This window comes from Amblyomma maculatum, chromosome 1 (assembly GCF_055883805.1).
Source record: "Amblyomma maculatum isolate TAMU_Amacu chromosome 1, ASM5588380v1, whole genome shotgun sequence".
Classification (NCBI taxonomy): Eukaryota; Metazoa; Arthropoda; class Arachnida; order Ixodida; family Ixodidae; genus Amblyomma; species Amblyomma maculatum.
The window spans coordinates 167,520,237-167,539,453 of record NC_139344.1 but is presented as its reverse complement, the minus strand read 5'-3'; the positions used below and the strand labels follow the sequence as shown (position 1 = coordinate 167,539,453).

At 44.3% G+C, this 19,217-nt stretch overlaps 1 protein-coding gene across 10 annotated transcripts in view; it reads left to right on the top strand.

Moving 5' to 3' along the window:
• Positions 1–19,217, top strand: part of LOC146204829 (uncharacterized) — a 175,849-nt gene that overhangs the window by 108,874 nt on the left and 47,758 nt on the right. For all 10 annotated transcript variants that reach the window (XM_084589536.1, XM_084589533.1, XM_084589527.1 and 7 more), the window contains 5 exons: positions 2,316–2,557; positions 4,097–4,179; positions 5,510–5,576; positions 12,420–12,462; positions 17,023–17,186. In XM_084589536.1, the coding sequence (XP_084445662.1) occupies positions 2,316–2,557; positions 4,097–4,179; positions 5,510–5,576; positions 12,420–12,462; positions 17,023–17,186 (599 nt within the window). The remainder of the gene's footprint in view (positions 1–2,315; positions 2,558–4,096; positions 4,180–5,509; positions 5,577–12,419; positions 12,463–17,022; positions 17,187–19,217) is intronic.

Sequence of the window (19,217 nt, the reverse complement as noted above, 5' to 3'; positions counted from 1 at the left end):
GGGAAAAAAAAAAAAAAAACGAAAGCGAAATTGAAAAAAGGGTTGTTCTATTACCCACTGGATGCCGCCACTTGTCAAGGAGCGTTTCGAAAACGGAAAAACTCGAATCGTAAAACCATCGATAGCGGGCTATTGATGGAAATAGGCACGGACAGGAAAATGTTAAGCATGAGGGCAACATTAAATACAACCGAGTTGGATTTCATGAGAAAAACCAAAGCTTTGCATGAACACTGCATCATCTTCCGCTGTTTCTGTCTTTTTAAAAGGCAATAGATAAATGTGCACAGCAGTCAAGTGCTGCGAAACTGCACATGCCGCACCTCCATTTTTTTCCAGTACTGCAATGTGCTTCATGCTGCACAGTGCTGCGTATATTTGCGTTTCTTCCCTTATTTATTTCTCATTGCACTTTTACTCTCTCTTGCTTTCTGAAAGGACTGCGCCGCCGCCTTTTCATGTTTTTAGGCAGCTTTACTTTTCTTTATTGCGAAAGCAATACTACGACAGCCAAAGCGAAACCTCGGGTGGTCGCAGCTATGTCGGGAAGAGCTCCTGCCATGAAAAGGCTTAGCTACGGCCTCGTCATAAAAGATCAGCCTGCCATGACATTTGAATTCATGTTACCCTATGCCACGGGCAGGAGCTGCCAACTCTTGGCGCTGCTTTCATATGGGAGGGTGATATGAGAATCAGCCTGCCGTTTGCATTCACGTTACCGCTACGACACGCAGGCAAGTCCATACGGCTTCGTTGAAGCGTGACTTTATATGTGGGCTGGTAGCTTACGCTCTCGCGTCATACCCTTAAAGGATGAGCTTAAGTGTCCCCAATAATGTAGCACCTTACACTGATAGGGCGTGATAGGGGAATAGTGTAGCAGGCAAAAGAAGCTTCTGCCGTAGCTTTCGCATTTCAACTAGGGTTAACTAGAGCTACACCACAGCTAACTTTTTTTCTTAGGTGCTGCATGCTTTTCCCACGGCTCCAAGCCTATGCAAATTTGGCTTCTCCCAACTGCTGTTAAGCCTGGTGGGTAGTAAAGCCATTTAAAAGAAAAAGACAAAAAAAAACAAACATGTGGGGTTATTTATTTATTTTTCTTTTTAAAGAAAAAAAAAAAACATTTGTCTCACGATCCTATGTAGCGCACGTACGGCAACGTCATTTCGTGGGAAGCCGTTGCCACGGCCAGATGCACTTTACTGTAACCAATTTTCGATTGTTACCAAAAATATCCTTACTATTAAGGGGGAAAAATCTATAGTCTTCTATGGAAGATGAACTGGGACTTCAGTGTCACTTTACTGTATCTGAGTTTACTATAGCGAGGTTCTAGTTTAAATTGAAGTTAACAAGTCTTTATTTAAGCATACATTAAATGAAAGTGAATGCAGTGTAGCTGCTCTTAGGCAGTGCTAAGTGTTTTGTAATACACATGCATTTTGAAGTTTGGAATGATTTGTTGTTAATGAGGCCTTGGTCAATGTGTCCAAATGCAAAAGATAGTATCTAATGCAAAGGGTAGTATCTAGCCATCTAGTGAACCAGTACCAGTTGTGCCTACAGGTGCAGTATTAACTTTGCAGTAATGATGGGAGTACCAGTACAGCTGCTGATGATGCTCATGCGCGCTGCTGTACTGATCCTTTTCTTACTTCATGTTTTCATAAAATGGGAGTGTATTATTGCCTTCAAAACGCTTAGCAGTGCTAATTGGTGTAAAGACTCGAAATGATTTTTTGTTAACACTCCTAGGTGACAAGAAATAAAGCGCAAGACAATGTTGCATTTAAAAGTACCAGTAAAAGGCATAAATAGTCTTATTTAACTGATACAATATTATGCTTCGATTTCAACGCTCACCTAGATTTTGCTGTAAAAAAAAACAAACTAAAACAAATACTGCAAAGCAGTGTATACATGCAAGTAGCAAAACAGTTTTAGCAAAGTCGTTCGTTTTTATGTTTTATGCATTTTAAAAGTTTTGGTGGTAAGGTGTGGCAATTTTTATTCTGGTACTTTATAAATTGCGCTTTTAAAGACAGTGGGAAAAAACAATGCTTATTCGATTTCATTTATTATGACACATTTTTGAATTGTCTAAGTAAAGGAATTGATGTTTCCCTTCATAATTTCAGCAGTCAACACCGCACTGTAGCTGCTTGCTGCTGATTATGTGAACTCCTGGATGATACATGCATTGCTGCAGTAACTTTTTTTTTTCTGGCATTTCTTTTCTTGTGCAGTCTGTGTTGCTTTCCTTTTATTATTATTATTTTTTCATTGCTTTATAACATTGACTGCTCTTGCAGAAACTGCCAAGAAAAAGGCACTGAAGACAAGTTGCCAGCACTGCGCAAGAGACAACGAGGAATCCTACTCAGGCTCCACCAGAAACGCAATGAACTGAAAGCTTTGCAGAAGCAATGTCTTGCACAAAGTCGGGAAGGTGGGAGCCTTGCTTCGGCATCAAATGCTACTTCTATTCCCACACATGCTGCTACTGAAGTTGCTGAAGATTCTGCCAGTGGTATCCACTCAAGTGGCATTAGTGGTAAGTAACACATGTAGCTGTGTACTGTGTGTTAGATTGGAACCTTTTTTTAGAGTGATAACACAACAGCCGAGTGTCATATTGTGCCGGGCATGTTGCTTTCATACAGCCTCAAGGCAACACCTTGAAAATGAAGCCACAGTAACATCCGTGCTGACTCACGGCCTTGACGGTTTAGGTGCCATGTCCACTTGCCAGATGGTAGTTGGCAGATGACATGGCTGAGCACTGACCAGTCAATGGGTTGTGCGATGTAAAGGTATCACATGCTATCACAAAGTTGGAAGGACCTGCCGACTCAGGTTGCTCATTTGAGGTGGGAGGGTGGGGTAGGAATCAATAAGGTGGGTGGGGGGATTGAAATAAATTTTTCAAGGTTCTTGGATGCCGAGTAAGGCACGCTACTCCTAGTCCATACAGGCACGCTCGTATGGCTTGGTTAAAGCAGGGCATTATATCTATGTCGGGGGGGGGGGGGCCGCTTAACACATGGCAGTGGGATAACATGGTAGCTGAGGACTGTATGCTATGGCCACAAGATCATGTGATCACTTTTTATAAAGAGGCAGCTGAGTCTCTGCCTCACCAGTCATGAATATGGAGCTGAGCACATCAGCTAAGCATCGGTGTTGTCAACTAATGGCAGAATCAGATCACCCAGCGGATATGGCTCATCAAGGAAACGAATTGGCGAAGCAATGACAGTGAAAGCAAACCGATACAGACGGGGAGACTCCACAACAATGAGAAGCATGACTCGCAGCTAACCGGGAGAGGACCCGTGAACGAAGGCACACTGCAGTAGCCGTCGCTGAAGCCAGGTATCTGATGTCGCCAACCAATGGATAAACCTACAGTAAAACCTAGTTATAATTTGAAGTCATTGTGACTCGGAGAAATTTTCGAATTAACAGGAATTCCAAATTATCCAAAGACCACAAAAAATCTGGCCCAGGCAAAAAGCTTTTACTGCGAGAACATGGCCGTGCTGATTATTTTTCCACCCATCAATCAATGATAGCACACGGTCAGCCATGATCATGATGTTGGCTTTTTAGCATCGTTTGCTGCTATCATGCAGAGCATTGATTTTGTTGCTGTGCACGGCGCGCGCTCCAATTGCGACGTGATAAATCATAGAACATACTGAAAATCAGGCTTGCACAACTGGACGAGCTGAGGAAGCCACCACCAGCACTCCTGTCAAGGATGCTGGCACTCTGCTCCCCAACACGCTCGCCACAGGAACTAACCTCAAAATAAATGCTGTACTGCTGGTACCGCTGCGCAGCATCTTGGAGCACTACCAAGAAATGCTCTGGGGACCGCAACAGCAACGGCGCGAAACATTTATATATCATTTAATATATGAAATTATTGATTATCGAGCTAATTGGTGATCCCATTTGGGTTCGCCATATTCAGGTTTGACTGTATTTAAGTTCAGTATGCCTGGGATCGACTATATAGCTGTGTTTCAGTATTTATTGTTTGCTTCTGCAGCCTTGAATGGATTTTTTTTGTGTATGTGGATTGCAGAGCCTTATGAGTCATCACTGCTTGGTGACCAAATGAGTGGCCATTCTAAGGAATCTTCTCTGCCTGAAGAGGTTCCTAGCAAGGTAAAGGGCCTTTTCTGTGTGCATGGCTAGGGATGAGTGCAGTTAATGGTCAACTTAACTGGTCTGGTATGATATCGCAGTGAACACCAGAACTAGTGACCAGCGTGGCAGGCTTTTAGAACAGGAACTGGCTGTGCCGTGCTTGCATACACTGCACACGCAGCCCTACTTTATTCTTTTTCTCTTTCAGCTGGCACCAAATGGTGTCCTGTGAGCACCAAACTTGAAGGCTAACTGCAGCAAAAGTTTTCTTTGGCTGCAATGCCTGTTAATCTGGTCATTGAGTTCTAATGGTAATGAAGTTGGAACTGATGGTAATGAAGTTTTATGCTGGTTAGAAAAGCAGTTTTGTTGTTGCAAGCGTTCTAGAATCTGTGTAGCAGATGACTAGTGCACCTAGTGGTGTGTCGCGGAGTTGAACAACTTGCTGGACATGATGTAGAAACGGGCATTCGAGAGCTGTCCAGCTTTTTTTGTTTATAATTATTGCTCAATCTTTGTTCTTTCTTGCATTTTCATGCACAATAGAACGATACCAGAGTGCACATTGCACTTACCGTGGTGCCTACGCTAGCCTGTTTCTGTTGTTGAAATTGCTGTTCTTGAAAACCAAAAAAAATGCCAAGCACCTCTAATCCTTGCCTGTTTTCATGTGGGTGTCGTCAACGTAAAGTTGCCTACTATGGCATTGTGGTAGAAGCCAATTTTATAGAATCAAAGTGGTCCAAAGTTAGGTTACAGCAAAAAAAATGAATAAGACAGGAGGGGGATGGGGGCTGATCCTCCACATAAGGGGGGGGAGAAAGGGGGCACGTTCCAGGAGGAAAGGCCAGTGCTGATGCTCGCGGAGCCCACAAAAGTAGCTTACGGAACCCAGTTTGGTGCATAAATATTCAAGAAGGCACAGCATCGGGTTCATTCAAGATGCCTGTTAGTTTTCACATCACTTTGATGGTCCTTCATGTGTCATGAAAATTTTTCTCTTACAGATGCAAGCTTGATTACAGTTTAGGCGTGATATCATACATAATTCCTGGAAAGTGTTCACCTGATAATTAGTCTAACATTCATTGGCTGGTTTCGCAGCTGTTTAATGTTATATGTGGGCTTTGTGCCTGCTCTCTACCTCAAAAACGCACTCTTTTTGTGTTTTTGATCATATGGATCATTCGTACTCGGATCGCAAAAGGTCTTCAGTATTGCATAAGTAATACGAAGTGCAAACTTTTAAGGGTATTTAGGCAGTTGAAACGTCGTGTGGCTGGCTGTGCATTTTGCTACTTAGAAAGTGCTGTGTTTGCATCCTGAATAGTCTTTTTTACTTGCACAGGGTGAACAGAAACCATCGCTTCCTAATAGCTATGATTCGACATTCGAGAGCAGTGGCACCTTTCCAGGTAAGGGTGACTACACACATTGACCTTTTGAACAGTAGCTTTTGCAACTTCAGCAATCCAAATTTGTGCCAGTGCGCAATAAAATCTCGTTAATTCAGAATTACTGGGACATGAAAAATACACAAATTAACAGTTTTCGAATTGACCGAGCGCAGCAAAATGGTGTGACCCAGCCAAAAACATTTTGTTTGCGGAACGCTTTACCTTTATTGGACAAACTTTTTGAATACCATAATTCCCTTTCCACTGGTGGACTTTGTCTTCTAGTCCTCCTGTGGGATGGCATCTCTACATGTTTGCAGCTCAAAGCAATAAGCATGTAACTATGCAGTCACTAGGACACAATTCAAAGTCGATGGACACCAAAGCAAAAAAAAAGGGGGGGAGGGAGGGAATTCCACCTTGCCTTCCACACTCTCATGCCACCCAACGAATTACAGTCAAACCCGAATATAACGAACTCGGATAGAGCGAATTATGTTTTATATCGAACACTCGAATTTCCGCTAGCATTATGCATATAAAATGTATTTTTTATAACGAACTATATATCGGATATAGCGAACTCAGCGCGCACGATCGGTCGCCAAACGCCCGCCAACGGGCGGGCCTTTGTGCCGGCTCCGAGTTCTCTCCGGGCAGCCCACGCTGCCGGGCCGCAATACTTCTAGCGCATGCCGTTGTCAGATGGGAGGGGGATTGGCGACGGCTCCGTTCCCCAAGGTCTCACACAGCGCATACGTCATCACGCGCCCGCTAGGGTGCTTCTGCTGCTTCTGCGCCGATGCCACGCTTCCGTAAAACGCAGGAGGGGCTCTCTACAGCAGCTTCCACGAGGGACCCTCCTGTACGCATGCGCGGCCGTAGCCCGGAGTAGCGTGAGTAGCCTTTAAAATCCGCGCCATCGGTCAGCCTCTCTTTGCAGCGCTCCTGTTCGGCAGCTGCCTACCATGTGATCAAAGACGTTCGAGCAGCTCCGGACCTATTGCGCTTCGAGAAAGAAGCAACACCGGCCAGAACTGGTTTCAAGTTTGGGCGAAGGGAAGGCAGCCTCCGAACAACGAATGCGTCAGTGGCGAACTTTCCCGCATCCTCGGAGCTTTCTTTGTTCTCGTTTGCAAGTCGTGCTGCTGCTATCCTCACGATTCCGGACGTGCCTACGTTGCTGCTGGCTTGCATTCCGGCGCTACATCCTGCAAGATGACGACGAAGCAGCGGCGTGCCCTACCGCTTTCCGACAAGCTGGAGATAATTCGCCGTGTTGGCCGCGGCGAAAAAAAGTCTGACGTTGCCGCGCATTTCAAGATTCCGCGGAGCACGTTAAGCACCATTTTGAAAAACCAGTCGGCCATCAGAGGCAATGCACAGGAACGACCAAATGGTGACGGCTTTTGCCACCGCAAGCCGGCTTACGACCAAGTAGAGAAAGCGCTGTACCAATGGTTCTTGGACGTTCGCGCGCGAAATCTGCCGGTCTCTGGCCCTATGCTACAACAGAAGGCAAAAGATTTTGCCTTCGTCCTGGACGTCGAGGGGTTTACAACGGGCAGTGGTTGGCTCCAACGATTTAAAGACCGCTACTCCATCACCGGGAAGGTGGTTGCAGGTGAAAGCCAAGCAGTGGACGCTGAGAGTGCTTGTCGTAGGCAAGTTCAAGTCTCCTATGTGCCTGCGAGGATGCACTTCACTCCCAGTCACATACAACTCAAATTCTAAGGCCTGGATGACCAGAACGTTGTTCGAAGCGTGGCTGCGTGGCTGGGACAAGTAACTTGCAACGAGCGGGCGAAAGATTTGCCTCCTCCTCGATAACTGTTCTGCGCACCACTGCGGCGTCACGCTCAAGAACATCGAGCTTTGTTTCCTGCCACCGAACGCAACAGCGGTTTTGCAGCCCCTCGATCAGGGGATCATCCGCGCTTTCAAGCTGGGCTACAGGAAACGCGTCGTTGAGCGGCTGTTGGTGAAATTGCGGGTTAACGACGAGCTCAAGATTAATTTGCTGGCTGCAATAGAAATGATTAACCGTGCCTGGCAAGACGTGACGCAATCCACAATCCGCAACTGCTTCCACCATGCTGGACTATGTCGAGAGGATGCAGAAGCTGCTAGTGAAGCGCGCACTGTGCAAGATGACAGCGATGTTGCCACGCTGTGGGAAGAACTCGCTGATGTTCCGGACGCTGTGCCCGATGAAGTTGCCCTGGAGGATTTTCTCACTGTTGACGACAACGTAGCCGTGACAGCGAGCCCGTTGGACTCGGAAATTGTTGCCGACATGCTGGCATCTGGTGCGAACGAGGAGACCGAGGAGCCGCCGCCGGAGGACGATCGCCCTCGCCCGACGTTGCACGAAGCCCTCGCTGCTACCGATCTGCTGCGCCGATACTGCTCCGGAATACAGGGAAGCGGACTGGAGTTTGTGGAAATGATGTCGCGTGTGGAAAGTGCGATTCTCGCTGATGGAGTTAAATGCAGTGTTCAGGCGAAGATCACTGCCTACTGCAAATAAGTGAGCATTTATCTGCAATAAATTTCTTTTGTAGATTCATGGTGAGCGGCACGGTTTTTCTTTAGTTAGTGCGTTTTCGCTGCGCTGTCTGGACATCGTGTATAACGAATTTGGTACTGAAGTTCGTTATAAACGGGTTTGGTTATAGCGAAATACTTTATATAGCGAATAAATTGCGTTGAATTACGCAGTTCGTTATAACCGGGTTTGACTGTAGTGGCAAACCAAACTACAAACGGTCCTATAGGTTTGGATCCTGCCACGATGCATGCCCCCACATGTTAGTTTGCTCCTGCACTGTGTACTGCTAGCCCAAGGAAGCGATCGTCATTGCAGATGAACTTACTAAAGTGCACAGTTACAAATTTTCTGTGCATAAATTAGCTTTATTGGGCATTAAGCCTGATGCATCATGTCGAGAATAGACACCAGCGCTTAGTTTATACTCTCTCTGCTCATTCAAAACTACTTTAGACCTGGCCAATACCTTATTTACTCGCATATGACCTGCCCCTGCATATAACTCACATCCCTAACTTTGAACTCTGCAAAAAAAAAAAAAAAAATAATAATAATAAAAAAAAGTCTCTCGTATAACTCGCACATTTATTTGAAAAAAACTAAAACACAAATGAGCATAGACAGATACAACTGCACACTCTGTGATCATTTCGTTTCCAGAACATTTATTCAAACGACCGCCACAGTGTCACTGGTTACTCGATTCTCAATCATCGTCGCTCTCTCTGCTACCATCCGAGGCTTCGTCGTCACTCTCAAAGGTGTAGTCGTCCTCGGAACCACCCAAGCTGTTACTGATGGCACAATTTTTGAAGCTCTTAAGCACCAAGCCAGCCGGTATCGCTTTCCGCGCGTCCACGATTCGCTGGCAGAGCAGTGGAATATCGGACCTTCACACGTGTCTCGCCGGTGTGAGGACATAATGGCCGTCGGCCAAGTCGCACTCGTGCCGAAACAAAGCAGGCCAATGGTGCAAACCGAGTTCACTGGGTGTGGAAGCAGCACCTGACAAAAGGCCCAACAACCGCTGGCTGAACAAAGCGTGACCAGTGGCGTGGAGAATAAACAGACTATGCTATGGATGTGCATTTGGCTATGCCTTTTGTTGGCTCCTTGTTGGCTTGACAAGTGTCAGTGATGAGCAATGCCATGTAGCCACAGCCTCCCCCCGCCTCGAAAACGACTTCTCAGATAACCCACACCCCCACTTTTTAAATGCTTTTTCTTTCTTTCTTTTTCTTTTTTTTTTTTTTTTAATTTTGGTGCGGGTTACACGCGAGTAAATATGGTATGTTGGCACTGTTTATAGGTCGACCTTTCCATTCTGGATGTTCATTTTTCTGCAGAGGCGTTGACTTATATGTGACTGTACTTAGGTTGGAGTGAGACTTGGAAAATGTTTTTTAAATATTGCGTGTTGAGCAGTCATAATAAATGTTGTCGCTATGAAGTTTGCTAGCAGCCTTCTGAATATATCAATAGCTGCAACTTGCTATTACCTAAAACTAGGAATAAATTTTTCTACTATGCATTGCTCTTTCTTTTTATTTTTTTCACTTGTGTATCTTTTCCTATTGGATACTGTGTGTGGACAGAAGCTGTTATGTTACACAGCCACAAGTAAAATTATGCATTTTAAGCAAAAAATAAAATTCCTTGTTTCTTCCTCGCTGTATAAAATTGCTACCAGTACTTATTTCTTTTTTGTCATAAAAATACAAGCTGGTTTCAGCTATTTATTCGAACTCCAGTGATGTAAAAGGTAGTGATTGAAATCTGTGGAAGATATTACTTGCTTATGCCATATAGTTCCTGCGAAAAAGTACATAAAACTCTAATAAGGCTGTTTTGAGAAAAAGGCAGGTAAAACCACTGAAGATTCTCATCCCTACATTCAAAGTTACACAAACAAGAATTAAAAAGGCATTATTGAGGTTTGGAATGCTGAAGCGTAGTATGTTTTTTGAAAATAAAGAAAACCCCTGTCAGAAGTTTGCAAAATCTAAGAAACGTGTGTGTGTGTGTGTGTGTAGGTGTAGGTGGAGGGAGGGAGGGGATTCGGTCAAAATTTGTATAGGAAACAATCTGAGAATAAACTTTAATGTTGATTTTCTCAGCTTTCACTTTTTGTGCGGTTACTGTAGCTCATCCCTATGGCTTTTCTTAACCAATAGTAGTAGAATGATTGTTGGCTTTAATGTTGATTTTTCTCAGCATTTACTTTTTGTGCAGTTACTGTAGCTCATCCCTATGGCATTTCTTAACCAATAGCAGTAGAATGATTGTTGGTTGCTCGTGATTACGGAGACATTGATGAGAGCAGTAATGCTGTCTATGTTGCACACAACAGACCTTTACGAATATGTTTATGTCCAGAACTCGTGCTTTCTGAATTTTTTACGCCCTATGAGGGTGTTAATTATAGTAAATCTGCAACTTACACAGTTAAACCTCAATGTAACGAACCTCCATGTAGAGAAATCATTATATTACGAAGTTTTTTAATTCCCCAGTGCTGCCCCCATGGAAGTGCGTGCATTTGAAAACTCCATGTAATGAACATGCGCTGTGGTTGACCTTGGTATAACGAACTCATGGCGCCGACACATGTCTTAGCTAGTGCTGAACATCTGAAAATTGGCAGAACCTTGCAAGTTTCGTGACAGTAAAATACGAAGTGACGCGAGAGGAACGTCCACGATAGCAACGAGCGACCACAGTTGATATAACACGCAGTCTTTCAGTGCCGATGGCACATCTACATGACAAATGCAGCACTCGCTGCTTTCACTTTTAGAACATGGCACTACAGTACTTCATGCTCAAAAGCAACAAAAAATAATGAAGAAAAAAAAAGATTAGGCGAGCAGTGTGCTTTTATCGCCGCTGCGCGGTTGCTTCCGAGCTTCTGTGCATCGGTAGCGTGAACAGCGGAGAACGTTGGCGACATGAGGCAGAGTCGGTTTCCTGTAGCAACGGTGGTAGACGAGCGGGAACATGTGCAAAAATGCAGGCGCCTCCTCGCTAGGCGGCTGCGCAAACGTGCGCACCCTCCCCCAGTCTGACTCTTCTGCCACCCCCCTTTCCCCGCCCAATCTTAGACGCGTCGCAGAAACTGCGGCGGAAATGGAGGCTGCTTACTATAGTTGTGCCGTGCCCTCACCACGGTCGCGAAATGTTTCACTGCTTCTATAACTGAATAATTATGATTTACTGTAAATACTTTTATGGAAACTTCCCTTACAGCCAATCCTTTTAAGTGTTCATGTGAAAACTGCTTACAACGAAAACCTGGGTCTAACGAAAAAGTGCGGATATTTTTCACTTTTGTTATGACTAAGTGTACCAGTTAGTTATAAATGAAATGCAGTTCTAAAATTGGCGTAAAAAGTTATACATCTGTACCTAATTTTGTTGCATTGTGTATATAAATAAGAAAACTAGTTCTCATTTTCAGTTTTATTTGCTACCCTGTGAAGAAAAAAATTTCCTCTTGTGGTTTCTGGCCCAAATGATAGCCTTGGCATTGAAGACGACCTAAGCAGCACTGTTTTTAAGCAGAAATGAGCAGAAAACAATTATTTTAATGAATATTTCTCCAAACCACTGGACCTATTGGCCACCTATGAAAGCTCCCAACAGTATGAGATTTGATGTCAGCTGTAACCGTCATAAGATGGCGCTGATATGGGCCACACAAACAGATGTTTGGCATGCTTTGGCTTCATTGTGCAGTCTATTTTTTTTGGCTTCCTCACGTCCATGCTTCAAGATTCTCTGCCCATATCTCATGGCTCTATACTTTGAGTGTCCATATTTGCCTAATTCAGTCAAAATCTGTTGAAAATCCCCATCGCCTGCTGTGGCGGCGAGCCAGTAAACAAACATTTCACCACACACAGTCCTAGTAGCGCCATCTTACTTCTAGAAGAGGAACAAGCACTGCCTTGCTGTAGGCAGACATAAGCTTGCAAAGCATTGCTTCTTCCCTAGAAACTGAATTTATATCTGGCTTCCATGTATTGCACCACACCTAAAGCACTGTTAAATAGTTCTGTCTGCCTTTTTGCTACCTCTTGTGTATCCGCCTGAAATGTATGTTCTGTATTAAATTTTACATCGGATTTTTTTTTTTTTTTTTGTTGGTATTCAAACTAAAGTTTTGCCTTTTGAACTATACATTTATTGAGAGAAATTGTAGTGCCATTAGCATTTAGCATTGTAGGCATAACATCGAGGGAATTTTGCTTGGATTAATTGCAAGATGAAATGGTCTTCTTAAAAATTTTATGTATCTTTGTTTACTGTAGAATTTGAGGACTCCACGCACTTGAAGCTTAATGCTAGCAAACGGTGAGTACACGCTCTCTCATTTGTAGTGGGCCTTGTCTTGTTTGTGTGTGTAAATCAGCATCTGATTATCTTTTGCAGTGCAGTACATCCCACTCTTCACACTCTGGTGCAAAACAGCCTCTGTTCAGACCTTTATATTGTGCATAGAGTTTGTCTAAAGTGATGCACAGGTGTTCTTTTGGTCGAACCTCGTTATAGCAAAGTAGTACGGGGCGTGAAAATTTTTTTGTTATATCCGATATTCGTTATAAAAGTGTGCACCCAAATTCCTGTAAATAAGCTTGCTAATGACACGAAACAAAATTTACACTTAATATGGACAACACAAAGGTGCGAAAATGCACACTTTTTTAATTAAGTGCTTGGTATAAACATGAAATCTCGTTTTGCATTCTGTGTTAGAGAGCAAAAATGAATAATAAGAAGGGATGTTGCCTCCGTGCACAATTTGCACGGTTTAAACACTTGTGCGGTGAGCGGTTGATTGACTGAAAAATTGTGTTTCTTTATTTATTTATTTTTTTGGCTCCTTTAGGCATTTTTTGCCGTTTTAATGCAAAAGAACTGCTTCATTATAATCGATTTAGCGTCAAATTTTGAAATTTTTGCTTCGTTATAGAGAAAGAACTCCCATAGCAATAAACCAACTAAACTGATTTTAGTTCGTTTTATTCAATAATTTGCTATATCCGTGTTCATTATAGCGAGGTTCAACTGTGTAGTGATAAGGGGATAGCATACAGTAATTCCTTGTTATAACAAAATCGCTCTATTCGAAATATTGTTTTATTTGAAATATCTTCCGGTCCACCCGACCCAAACGCATTCATTTGAAGGCGCATTACTCGAAGTGCACGAAGAGCTTGACCCGCTTACAACGATGTGGCGAGCGGAGGCATCGCCGAACGGAGACATCGCCGTGCGGCAGTGATGCTTTTGCACATACAGCTGCAACCCCATGAGGCAACAATTCCTAGAAATGTGTCACACAATGACGACGCCAACGCCTGTCGTTGCCGATAGCACACACCGCACGGAGCGACGGGACGCGGCGACTGAGAGGGGCGTTTTCAGCGTTGCTTTGTTACCGCTGCCTCATCATTTGGTCAGGAGGAGTACAGCTTCGCTATATCCAGTTTCTAACACTAAACAGCATGACGTACGATAAAACACTGATGAATGTTTTTGTAACGCATCGGGTTAGAAGAAAAAAGAAATGTCACACCACAGCGGTGCGCTACTACACTGCAATGCAGACTTGCATTGCAAGCAGTGACTTTCTCTTGCTCCTTTCGAAAATTAACAATATCAAGCCACACTAGCCTTCTCTTTTCTTCCTTTACTACTCTACCGAACTTTTACTGAGTTGTCTCGATGCACTCATATGCACGGATCAGACGAAGTGAGCGTCTGCAGGTCCTTTGCTCAAATCAAACTAAGAATAAAGAAAACAACGAAAAAAAATTAAAAAATCCAGAACGGAAGTTGAGTACCCTTGCCTTTTGCGATTGACTGCCTCACAGGCTGCTTTCGGGCGACACGCGAAGTTTTCTAGAAACTCAGAACTCCAGCGACAGCAACGAGCGGCAATGCCTTGGCGGCTCTCAGCCCACCGTGCGACGCCGTCGCGCAACTTGTCGCCCGGTCGGGATTGTATCGCTGGTGTCCCCCGTGATAGAATCTACACAAAAATGTTTTTTTGATGCCTTGTGATGCCAGACAACTGCGACCTCTTGGATGCTGAAGTGGCCAAAAGACCGCGGGCAGACTTTTGCCGTAGCATACCATGGGATGCGTTCAGTGAGCAAAGTTTTACTGTTCTAAAAAGCACTTCTGGCGCCAGCTCAAAAGAAAGTGTCCGTCCTTAGCTTTGTCGCTCTTTTGACGGTGGAAATTGACTGATAGCTTTCCGAAAACAGGAAGAATCCTAGCGTCGCCGGCGGTGACGCAACGGCATTTGTGACACTACCCAGCGTCCCGCGCACCCTTTGTCACCGACGTCGCATGCATTTGAATCCGTGCTGCAGGCCATGTGATTGCGTGGTATTCGTAGTGCTTCGTTAGCCTTGCCTCGCGTGTGCTTTTGTGGTCTACAGTGACAAATGGCTCCGTCGAAAATGCCTTACTTTGGAGCAGAAAGTTCTGCTGAGAAAAGAAGTTGAAAAAGGTTGTCTGCAGAAAACTGACATCGTGACGGAATTCGGCATACCGCTGTCTACTTTATCAACTGTGTTAAAAAACAAGCTATGCTGGGTGGCTTTGAAAAGAGCTTCTCAGCAAAGAGAAAGAGGAATCGTGATTCAAAATACCCGGAAGTGGAAAGTGCACTTCTACAGTGGTTGAAGAACACCAGGAGTGCAAATATCCCTGCCAATGGGCCTGCACTTACTGCAAAAGCCGAAGCTTCGCCCTTTAAATGGGGCATAATGATTTCAAATGCAGCAATTGCAGCAATGGCTGGCTTGAGCGATTTAACCTTTGAGAGTTTTTGCCGTAAATGTACGGTGGCTGTTCTCCGTCCCGCAAGGTCCTTGCTGTACTGGTACGGTTTCAATCCTCCATTTGAAATCTCGCACCCTAATGACGATACAGGCCCACTGGAATGTGCTGCCACCTCCTAGGACTTACAAAAAGCGCTTGAAATTTATTGCCCTGCCTTCTTTCGAAGATAAACAGAAGTGATTGTCCTAGCTGCAGCGTGTCGCCTGGTCTGCTGCATCGCTAGAGACTAGAGACCAACGCTGCCCTTTCGCGGTTTTGGTTTCGCTGCTCGCAACGGAGGCGCGCGAAACTTGATTTTTATCTTTATGGCCACTCCCATGTAGGGGCCACAGAAGCCGATTTTCATCTTTATTGGGGCTGCTTTTAGCTTGTTTATCATCGAAGCTCACGAGGCATTCCTGCTCTGCTTGTTTACTGAGTTTCCTGAGGTTCCTGAATTTGCGGTTTCAATTGAGGTTCCAAAATATTGTTCCTAATATTTTTCTACAACTTTTCCTTGACTTTAATCATATTGAACTTTCAAAATTTGCAATAAAATAATTTGACCATGTGGGAAAGATTTTTTCGACCCTCAAAGGGTTAAAAAACGACACGGCGTGACCTTGAAGTCGATCGTTGGTGAAAGCGCTGCCGTTAACCATGACACTGTAGACGTATGGCGCCAACTTTGGCTCCAGGCTCTAATTGAAAAATTAGAAGACAAAGACATCTACAACCTTGATGAGGCAGCATTTTTCTACATGATGCTGCCGAATCGCACATTCACGACCCCTGGCACATCCTCATTCGGAGGAAAACAGAGCAAGGAGCTTATCACATTGCTTTTTGGTGCTAATGCAACAGGCGAGGACTAGCTTCCCTTGTTGATACTGAGGTAGTGGCACGGGCAGAAACATATTATGTTCTATTACTTTTGGGTAGCCTCACCATAATATATGTTGATACTGGGGAAGGCGGAGAAGCTGCAGTGCTACCGAAATGCAACTATTCCAAAAGAGTGCGTGTACAGAAGCAGTAAGCGAGCTTGGATGACTGCTGCAATTTTTGAAGACTATGTGCGCCTAATGGATACACGGTTCGACACAAAGAATCAGCAAGTGCTCTTCATTATTGACAATTGCTCGAGCCATTGGAAGATCGATCATCTCAAGGCGATCACCGTGGAGTTTTTGCCTGCCAACACTACCGTGGTATTGCAACCAATTGATTAGGGCATCACTGAGACTACCCAGAAGCTGTACCGCAAGGGTCTTTTGCAGCGCATGCTCACAGCATATGATGCCAGCAAGAGTTACAGCATTGATTTGCTTGATGCGATCCATTTGCTAAACTTTTCGTTGAAAAAAACTTCGAAGACTGCCAACTGCTTTGCGCACGCCGGCTTTTCCCGCGCCGTCTTCAGCAATGCTGAACGATGACCAAAGTTGCAGCGATTTGTACGAGGCTGTACAGAAAACTGCTGGCGAAGCGGTACAAGGTGATTTTGACACATTCGCGTTGTCTGACGCGGCTGCTCCCGTGGTCGTCCCAGTGACGGATGCGGAAATAATTGACGCTGTTGGTGGCCCCGACGAGGACGAAGAGCCACGTGAAGTGCCAACTATGGCGTAGACATGGGAGTACCTATGCCTGCTACGAAACAAGGTTGAATGTATAGGCGGTGACCACGGCGTCGTGAAATGCTTGCTCAAATTAGAGCAGGGGTTGCTCGCGCCCTGTAAGAACTTCAAGCAAGCAAAGCTCACTGCCTTGTTTGCACGTGAATAAAGTTTTGATTCAATGAAAATATTGTATTTTGACTTGCTTGCAGTTCTGGTGTAATTAAAAACCGACTGCTCTAGCTTTTGTCGTGTGGTCGCTTATATCGAATTACCGCTTATAACGAATTTTCCCGCTGTCCCGCTGATTTCGTTAAAACGAGGGATTACTGTATATTGTAATGGATATTTCAGAAGATAGACATGCATGGCAACAAACTGACTTTCTTCCCTCTGTTTTCTTGTGTTTAACACTGTTTGCCTTGTAAGTGCAAGTGTTCTACAAATATGATATATGTAGGTTTTTGGAAGAGCGGCAGCAGAAGTTGCAGATCAGACGCAAGAATGTGCAACAGCTCCTGGAATGGCAAAAAAAGCTCAATGCCGAAGAGGCCAATGTGCGTGCCCTTGAGCGCAGGGCCCTTGCCAAGCTTCGTGCACGTGGTTCTAAGACTCCGCAACAGGGTGGGTGACTAATTACATTGTACAGGTGACTGGAATGTGATACTCATGCAATTTCAATTGTTGCAGTCACAACTTACCTGGTAGCAGACACTATATCCTTGTTCTTCCACTTGGATTCTTGTGGCAGGACTGCTATTATCTACAGTAGTGTATTAATGCCATAACTTCACCATATACAGCAATCTGGGAATGCACTGACAAATTACTAAACCTTGCTGTGTTTGAAAGTAAAATTGCAGTTCTGCACTGGTTTCAATGGAGCTGTATGTAGCATTACAGCTTATGATTGACTTTTTTTGATGCACAGAGATTTAGCAGACATTATGAATTTCGTCGATGGGGTAATTCGGCTACTTTGAAGTTACTTGTGCATAATAAACGCTCGAAAAGATATTGCACCTCGGGCACCTTCGAAAAAAAAAAGGATTAATGAGCATTGGTGTCTGAAGCACCAATTATAAGGTGCAAACTTGTCTGGGCTTTAGGCACAATTAGGAAAGCATGAACCAGAAACGTGATTTTAGTAGTAATATATTGTGGGGACATACCGTTTTTTTTTTTAATATAACCAGCTTTTATATATGTAACTCCTAGTGTAGGGATGTTTTCGCACTGGCCATGCTGTTTGAATATAACTTAGTTTTGTTGTAATGTGTACCCTCGCATATTCAAAATTGCGTGCCTCTAAATATCAAGCTCAAAAGTTTTTCACGTCCCAGTTAAATACATGCATTTCTCATTGCCTCGAAACACATTCGTATAAAATTAGGGTATCTCAAAATTTTGTCTGCAGAAAATAAAAAAAGAAAAAGGGCATGAGCCACAGGGTTCACTATATTCTCTCTCAAGAGCATTCAAATATTCCTTGGAGGCCATGTCACTTGCTGATTGCTTTATCAGAAAGGCAGGCCTAGCAAAAATGAATATATGACAGTTGAGAAAAAGGTTTATGACTGCAGCTAATTCAAACAGTTGGCTTGTTGCATCCATTAGAGAAACTAGTGGGTTCCCTGTGGGGCTCAGCCTGAGTGTTGGTAACATAAGAGGTGAATGCTCTACCATAGTAGGAAAGCTCTTCAGTATTTGTAGCTTTACTGGACAGTGCCAGTAAAAAAGGCGCTTCAAGTGTCAGTGTTTGGGGCTTAAATTGAAATACAATATCTTAATGTGGGTGTTGAATAAATTTCTAGCCTCCATATTGCAGATATTTTGTCCGCAGAAAAAGGTCTGAATTTCAGACACTGACTGGTAATGTGGGGTTTTGTTGGTAGCTAGGGTTGTGCAAATATTAAAAATTGCACAAAGTGAAGCATTTGACGAAACCAGGAAGAAACGTCATTCTCACCTGGTTTTCTTCTCAAATGCAGACAACCATCATGTAAGTATTCATTAGATAAAATTACCGTGATTAAAACTGTTTTCCAACACACAGGGCATCTGTTAAAGCAGATGTTTGCGTGTACTGTGCGACACCATGGACCCCGAGTACCCACGCTTAGCCGTGCGTAGCATTGCCGTGTCTGGGGAAAATGGGATCCTGGTGGTTGAGCCGATGCCGAGTGTTTGGACCTTCAAGGCCCTTCGGCGGAGGCAACACACCACTTTGGCCCACGCTTCCCATAGACGGCACTTTCGGCCTGACCGATTGGGGGAAATCGGCAGTCGCCTTTTCCTATCCTTCCCTCCATCTTTCACTTTCCTATTTCCTTTCTCACAACTCTCCTGTCATCTCCTCTCTTCTTGTTTTTTCCTTCTTCCAGGTGACTAGGGTTAACCTTGTGTGGCTAACCACCCTGCGTTACGGCTAGCCTGAGCAGGACTTTGCAAGTTCCTGTTCCGTCCCCTTGTTGGGCTCCTTGGTGTGTGGCCGCCACCCTGCTGAACAGACAATATTTTTTAGGGCTTCTTCTCTACTTTCAAATGATCACTCTCAAAAACAGGGGTGCACCGATGAAACTGCAAAAGTTTTCCCCTCACGCTAGAGAAGGAGAATTAAGATGCACTACTCACTGTGTCTAGCTATGTTGTTGC